Raw genomic sequence first — 8,090 nt, 5'->3', positions numbered from 1 at the left:
TTTCTATTCCTTTCCATCCATATGTGATATACCGTAGCCGAGATACCCAGTTTTTGAACCGTAGACCACAATTTCCACCCTTGTTATATCCCCATATTAAGGATATCCTCCCATTTGTCCGGACATATCTGGAGCCCTATTTCCCTCTTTATTACTTCCCAAATACTATTCGAATAGTTGCACTCAAAGAATAAGTGATTATGTGTTTCAATCACCAAGTTGCAAAAAACACATTGCAGATCAGGTGGTTCATGCTTCCACTGGCAAATGCGATCTTGAGTCGGTAATCTTTTCTAACAAGCCATCCACATGCAGAGAGCATGTTTAGGTATATATGCTTTATTCCAAACCACCTTATGCCAATGCACAACCTGACCCACTTCTTGCAAAGTATGCCACACCACCTTCACCTCAAAAAGCTGCCGATTCTTGTTAGGTTCAAGCCACCTAATCGTATCTTCTTCAAGACTAGGAGATGGGATCATAATATGCTGCAACTGGGGAAATTGTTGTACCCATTCATCCGGCCACTCATTACCAAATCGTTGCATGAGATCATAAACTGTAGAGTTATTATGAAACCCATTGCCATTGATGAACCTATACGAAAGCAACTGGATAAGGGGACCCTGTTCACTCCAAGTATCTTCCCAAGCATTTGTGGACATCCCGTTACCCACATTTGAGAAAAAAATCTCCTACAGTGAGGTCTCAACTGTAAAAGGTTTCGTATAAGCCAAGACCATTCATTTCTCTTCTTTATCACCCAAAAATTTCTCCCCCGAATACAGTTTGAATGAATCCAAGAAACCCACATAGAACTTCCTCTAGTAATAATATCCCAAATATGTTTAAACAGCAAGCACCTATTCCAAAGGGCCATCCTTTTCATGCCAAAGGCCCCCATTTTTAACAGGCAAACAAACCCTTCCCCATGAAATTCGACATTTACCCAACACCCCTTCCGCCTTATTCCATAAGAAATTACGACAAACTTGTTCAATTTCATGGATTGTAGCTGCGGGGAGTAGAAAAACCGACATGCAATATGTTTGCATCGATTGAAGGACATATATGATGAGTTGTCTTCTACCTCCATAAGAAAGAAATTTGTTTTTCTAGTTCATCAATCGAGTTTTAAGTTTAACCACAAGAGAATTGAAATCACTTACCTTCAATCTAGCCGGAGAGAGGGGAACACCCAGATACTGAATAGGAAACACCCCCGGACGAAATGGAAGGCAACTTCTAATGGCATGTTGAACTTCCAACGCTACATTTTCGAAAAACACCTCACTTTTTTCGAGACTCGGAGACAGACCCGATCGAGCTTCAAACGTTTGGAGGGACCCGTTTGATCACTTCTGATCATCAGCAAAACATAAATGAGTTAACTTGAGGTCTTCACATCCTTGGTGGTAAGCAAAATTCACTTCCTCATCAATACACTTTTTGAGGATCATCGATAATCCTTCCATTACCACCGTAAACAAGTAAGGAGATAGAGGATCTCCTTGTCTAAGCCCACGCCTTCCATGAAAAAAACCCTCCGACTGACCATTAACACATATAGAGAACGTTGGCGTAGAGATTAWCGACTTTATCCAATTGATCATAACGTGATGAAAACCCATTCCCTTCAACATCCCAAGCAGATACTTCCAGTCAACAGTATCATAAGCTTTCTTGATATCGATCTTGAAAGCACATTTTTGCTCCCCCTGGAGTTTCTGGTAACCCGCCACAAGCTCGTGTGCCATTAAAATGTTATCAGTAATCTGTCGTCCAGGAATAAAAGCAGATTGAGTCTTACTGATGAGGCCATCCAAAGAGCCTTTTATCCTGTCCGCAATGATTTTACTAATACATTTAAGCAACACATTGCAACAAAAGATGGGTCGAAAATCAGAAACATAGGACGCATTTGGTACTTTCGGAATAAGGCAAAGCAAAGTGTGATTCAACTGATACTCTAGGATGCCCGAGTAGAAGAAATTATGAATCCCAATAAGAATATCCCGACCCACCACACTCCAAGCAGACTTAAAGAATTTCGAAGAAAACCCATCAGATCCTGGGGCCTTGTCATTTCCAATAGCAAATAAAGCAGACTTTATTTCCATATCAGTAATGGGTCGAATTAATTGCAGAGATTCCGTTAAAGAAAGAACGATAAAAAACACAATCCTCCATAGAAGGATTAACCATCGCATCAAAAGTACCCAAAATACCTGAAAAATGAGTAATAAAAGCTTTGGGAACTTCATCATGTTCAAAAACCATACCACGAGAGTCCTTAATGGCGGCAATGTGATTCCTGTTGCGCTTCTCTTTCATGGAATGAAAAAAGAACTTAGAATTGCCATCCCCCTCATTCAACCAAGAAATCTTCGCCTTTTGTTTAACCATTTCCAACTGATCATTCCTAGCTTGTTGATATGCTAACAAGAGATGAGCGACATCCTCTTTTAGCAAATCATTAAAAGGATCTAGGTCACAAGCCAATTGAGCAACATCAAGCTCCGACTTTAACAATGTCACCTTCTTATCCAAGCAACCATAAGAATTCCTTAGTCTACGGCAAACCCCTTTCATCTCTTGCATTTTAAGTAGAATTTTCTTCATATAGGAGCCTCTCTTCTGTTTTATCCACACTCCCTCAACCGAACTGAGAAAATCCTTATGAGAAGTCAAGAAATTATCAAACTTGAACCCACAATTTCTAATCCTTTTCCCACCTTTGAAAGTTAAAATACCCGGCGAATGGTCAGAGATCCCTCTTGGTTCAAAGAAATCCGATGCATCCCCAAATTTATCAATAAACTCCAAGTTCCCCAAAATCCGATCTAATTTGCGAAGAATACCCCCATCTCCTGACGGTTTCTGAATCCAAATGTATTGGCACCCTTGATAAGAGATATCAAAAGCTCCACATCTTCTAGACAAATGTGGAATTCTTCCATATCCGAGTTACGCCTAGACGACCCACCCAACCCATCATGAGGGAAAAGCATCGTATTAAAGTCTCCCATTGCTATCCATGCTTTATTATCGATAAAAGCTTTAAATTTCCTAAGAGCTCTCCAAAGATCCCTCCTTTCCACCCCTGTATTACACCCATAGATAAATGTACAAAAGATAGACTTCGGCTTACCAACAATACGGATTTCACAATTAACATATTGCAAATGCTGTGCAATCACAATCAAGGACAAAACAGACGGGTCCCAAGCAATAATAAGGCGTGTACCTTGAGTACAAGAGAGACCATTTGAGACCCAATTCCAACTTCCAAAAACACGACCACTCACATCTCCCAAATTACTCGGTAAAACTTTAGATTCAATAATGCAACATAACGAAAGACTTTTTACACGGATAAAATCACGTACCTCTCTTTGCTTTATTAGGGCATTTAGACCCCTAATATTCCATGAAGCAAACTTAATCATTGTGATTGAGAAATGGTTGCATCACCCTCCCCCATACTCCCGTCAGCCGCCTCATTGTTATTACCACTAAACAAACCCCCAGCATCACACCTAGCCGTATCAATTATCTCCATATCATCATCTTCCCTAGAATCATCAGAAGATAAAGACGAGAACCGGTTATTTGTAGATGTTTGAGCCACAACACCCCGTCTCGACTGGAATGCTTGTACCACAGCCTTGACTAGTTCCGGACCCCCCGGATGACGGATCGGTAAATTCAAACTACCCTTTTTACCTCTGGGCGTTCTTCCAGCATCCACAGTACAATACGTCCCTCCCACATGCTCATCACTATTACCAGTTGCGACTTCAAAAACCACAGATTTAGATTTAGGACTAACAACACCGTTCTCCTTTAGGTTCACATCCGGAGGTATTACCTTTGGTGCTGGCTTTAAAACACCAACACCATATAGCATATCAGAAGTCACAATAGCTTCATCTTTATTAGCTGTAGATGTTTCCACCTGATTCCCATTATGAGCTCGGGGATTATACTTCGGCCTCCATTGTTGATGTCGAGATTTAGGAAAACCCTCCTTTCCAGACACCTTTTGATACTCTATTGGTTGCCGAATAACCCCTTTCATGCATGAAGAATCCCTATGACCAAAATTTTTACATATGGAGCATTGAGACGGCACCCAATCATATTCCAAGACCACTTTGACCATATCTTCACCAATACCCGAAAGCCTCAGGATTACCACTTCAACTTCCCTCTGCAATTTCCCCACGGCCCAAACATTCACCAGAACCTTTGCAAAGTTTGTTCTCCCCCAAGCTTTATCACAAGTGCTTGCCGTACAAGCATCCAAACGTAAAGAAACCCCAACCGCACTAGCAATACGACTAATTCCCTCTCTATTAAAGGCAACTAGAGGGATGTTAAAAAATTTAATCCACAAAGGGCACAATGAATGTTCAGGTTTAAATAGCCCTTTTGACAGGTCCCAAGGAGAAACAAACAGTGGCACCCCTCTTATCATTAGAGGAGACGAATCAACCACTTGAGCACATCCACCTTCATCATTAAATCGAAAGAAGAAATAACCAAGATCATTCACCATAGCATCTTTAAAACCAAATTTTCCCCACGCATTTTGAACCGCACGTAAAACAAGAGGGAATCGAAATCTAGTTCCCAGAAAATACCCATAAAGAACCGTTTGGAAAGATTTTGCCATACCTCTAGTGACTTCTAAAGGGAATTGAATCCTTGGATTCACACTCTTTTCCACCGGATAATAGGTCAACTCCGAAGAGGGAGCACCTCCAACAACTGCAGCAAAAGACTTCCGATTCTGAGACAAATTTACACCCGCGTCCGTAGGAGATAATCTCTCCCAAACCGAGACCCGTTTTTTTATTTATGGAATGCTCACATCAGCCCTCAAAAGCCCATCCTTTGCTTCATATGCACGCTTGCTTACATCAGCCTAGCATCGGACGATACAGTGACGTCATCACTACCATGCAAAGTATGAGGGGACACATCCCCTAAGATCACATACGCAAAATCTTGGTAAAGCGATTCTTACAAGATCACATCTGCAAAATCACCCATTGTCTCCTCAACACATAAAAACCTAGCTCCCTTTTCCCCAAGTCAAGAAGCCGTGGTGCTGAAACCCTTAGAGTGTTCTTAATAAAATAAACGAAGACCTCACAGGTAGGTGCTGAATATTTTATCAAGTAACTCTTCAAAGGTAACGAAGACCTCGAAAACACTTGACACGAGAATAAGAGACTAGAAAAACCAAACAAAAACAGCAACAAACCCGCAACAAAATACCAACTAAACCACGTACCAAGAGATAACAATCCGCAATGGCTCGAGAATTAAGGTACCGAGAGCAGCAGCAAGAACACATCCAGCAACGTGCAACAGCATGACCACAACGCATAGGAATAGAAGCAAACACCAGCCGCTAAACCCCACCCAAAGCAAAACAGCAGCAAAAAAGAAAACCGGCTCGCCGCTTTCCCAACAGCAACGAAGGAAATCAACACCAATAAGACCAAAACCCTCGGAGCAGAAAACCCCAAGATGAACGAACAGGGCAAAAACCCAGCAACAGCCCTTGGTCAGCAATCGCAGTCAGCATACAGCCGACTACAACTAAAGCAAAAGCACACAGCGAAGCCGAGAGGAACAGCAGCCACAGTCACATGAAATAACACCAAACCCTAGTCCTACAAACTGTCGAACACCTCACAGGAACAGCAACACCAAACGCAGATCAAAAACAGCAGATCAAATAGTAAAAGGAATAAACCAGCCAACAGATACCAATCAAAACAGATCCAAACAGCAGCCACAACCAAAACCCACGAAACTACTGTGTAAAGGAAAAACCCTAGCGCTGACGACAGAAAATCGCTAAACCAAATACAAAGCAGATCGAAATGGAAACATACCGCAAAGGCAGGAAAACAGAAAAGAGAACCGGCGTGGACGAAAAAAACGCAGCCAAGAAAACACCAAGCCGCAGAAAACCCTAATCGGCCGTAGTAAAGAAGAAAACCATAGACCAATGATAATTCAGATCATAAAAGACGAATAAACAAACTAGACGAACCAACATGCAGGCACGAAACTCCAAGAATCATCCAAACGAAAGCATCATCATCCTTTCATTATTATAAGGAGTCTACTGAAAGGGGAATTCCCCAGGCAATTTTATAAAGACTGTAAAAAGCGTCACCAAAACAAAACAATCAGCAAGAGAAACTACGGCAACCTTGACTCACAAACCAAGTCATAAGGAGCCAAAACATACAAAGGGAAATACACCAAAACAAAATAACTCCAAAAGCCAACAAGCAAAAGGCAAAAAAACCCAAAACAACCAAACCCGAACGAGCACCACCTACGTGATCACATGTCATTGAGATTCATAATCTTCTTTCTTGTCTTCCACGCCATACGATGAAGAATCTGCATCTTGATCACCCCAATAACTTTATCCTCCGAATGATTAAAATTGTCGAAGAACTTCCTGTTACGTTCCCTCCAAATATTATAAATCGTTGCCGATAGACCCAGTTTCTGAACCGTAGACCAAGATTTCCAAGATTGAGCGGACCCTCTATGAAGAATATCCTCCCAATTATTCGGATAAGACAATAATCCCACCTCCTTTTTAATGCAATCCCAAATCCTGCTTGAATACGAGCATTCAAAAAATAAGTGATTATGCGTTTCAATCACTAATTTACAGAACACACACTTTAAATCCGGGGGTTCATGCTTCCAYTGACAAATACGATCTTGGGTAGGCAATTTCTTCTGGCAAGCCATCCACATACAAAGARCATGTTTTGGAATGAAGGCTTTGTTCCAAACAAGTTTATACCAATGCACAATCGGATGCACCTCTTCTATAGCCTCCCATGCCACTTTTACCTGAAAGTCACCCCTAGCACCATTTTTATCAAGCCACCGTATTTTATCGACTCCTTGAGAGAGAGAAGGTATAGGACATTGTGCAGCTGAGGATAACGATGAAGCCAATCWKCCGGCCAGTTAGAACCAAATCTGTGCATTACATCATAGACCGTAGAATTATTATGGAAACCCTGCCCATTGATAAATCTATAAGACAAAACCTGAATAAGAGGTCCCGAAACGCTCCAAGTGTCTTCCCAAGCATGTGTCGATAAGCCATTACCCACAWCAGAGATAAARAAGCGCCGGCAATGAGGTCGTAGATCTAAAAGAGACCGAAGGATCCAAGACCATTCATTCCTTTTCTTGATAACCCAAAAGTTTCGACCCCGAACACAGTGAGAGTGAATCCAAGAGACCCACATCGTATTTCTTTCCCTTAGAATATCCCAAAATGACACTAATTGGGTTTATTTAGTTTGATCAGACCTTAATGGATATACTGAAAGGGGAACATCCCCAGGCAATTTTATAAAGACGAATAAAAGAGAAACCTTACAACGAGCAAATTAGCAAGAAAAACTATGGCAACTTTGACTCACAAATGAAGCCATAAGAAGCCAAAAAAGACAAAGGGAAATGCACCAAAACATAAAGTTAAAACAAGCCAAAAAATATATGGCGTAAATCACCAACATCTTCCAAAACCATACACCTTCATCATCCACATTATCACACGTCATTGATTCGTGTGAGTTTCTTCTTTGTCTTCCACGCCATTCTTTGAAGGATCTGCATTTTGATCTCAGCCACAACTTTGTCTGCAGCATGGTTGTAATTGTCAAAGAACTTTCTGTTCCTTTCCCTCCATATATGGTATACTGTAGCCGATATACCAAGTTTTTGGACCGTAGACCATGATTTCCACCTTTGTGCTAAACCCCTGTTAAGAATATCCTCCCATTTTGTTATAACCCGGTTTCAGACAATCTGGGTTAAGGTAAAATTATACATGATTAATATTTGAATATCTAATGGTATGCATGATAAAATAATATACATGGATGATATATGTGCAAAGACATGATAAACGTAAGAGGATGCATGCATATGTTATGTTATGTATGTGTATACATGTGATAAATTGCATACCTTAATAGATAAGGTACATGTGCAATATAATAATATTTAAATGGTATCTTATT

General features: G+C 40.9%; 2 protein-coding genes across 2 annotated transcripts; both read right to left on the bottom strand.

Annotated features, from left to right (window-relative positions):
* Positions 1-293: 293 nt before the first annotated feature.
* Positions 294-668, bottom strand: LOC112504434. Its single transcript, XM_025108375.1, has one exon. It carries the CDS (start codon positions 666-668, stop codon positions 294-296), a length of 375 nt encoding a protein of 124 aa, XP_024964143.1.
* A 1,456-nt stretch (positions 669-2,124) lies between these two features.
* On the bottom strand, positions 2,125-3,452 carry LOC112504433. Its single transcript, XM_025108374.1, has 3 exons — positions 3,155-3,452; positions 2,990-3,106; positions 2,125-2,906 (listed from the first exon to the last, which is right to left on the bottom strand). Exons 1-3 carry the CDS (start codon positions 3,450-3,452, stop codon positions 2,125-2,127), a joined length of 1,197 nt encoding a protein of 398 aa, XP_024964142.1.
* Positions 3,453-8,090: the final 4,638 nt, after the last annotated feature.

This window comes from Cynara cardunculus, unplaced genomic scaffold, assembly GCF_001531365.2.
Source record: "Cynara cardunculus var. scolymus isolate 2C unplaced genomic scaffold, CcrdV1 Un_Scaffold_5594, whole genome shotgun sequence".
In the NCBI taxonomy this organism is placed as follows: domain Eukaryota; kingdom Viridiplantae; phylum Streptophyta; class Magnoliopsida; order Asterales; family Asteraceae; genus Cynara; species Cynara cardunculus.
Note: the sequence above shows the minus strand (reverse complement) of the source record. Positions and strands in the feature narration are given on the sequence as shown.

What these genes read in the sequence shown, in the direction of transcription:
- LOC112504434 (XM_025108375.1), bottom strand. Translation starts at nt 668, where the DNA reads ATGTCCACAAATGCTTGGGAAGATACTTGGAGTGAACAGGGTCCCCTT.
- LOC112504433 (XM_025108374.1), bottom strand. Translation starts at nt 3,452, where the DNA reads ATGATTAAGTTTGCTTCATGGAATATTAGGGGTCTAAATGCCCTAATA. An exon ending in TTGTGAAATCCGTATTGTTG is followed by an intron (nt 3,107 to 3,154) that starts GTAAGCCGAAGT and finishes GGTGTAATACAG; the next exon opens with GGGTGGAAAGGAGGGATCTT. An exon ending in TTTCCCTCATGATGGGTTGG is followed by an intron (nt 2,907 to 2,989) that starts GTGGGTCGTCTA and finishes TCTCTTATCAAG; the next exon opens with GGTGCCAATACATTTGGATT.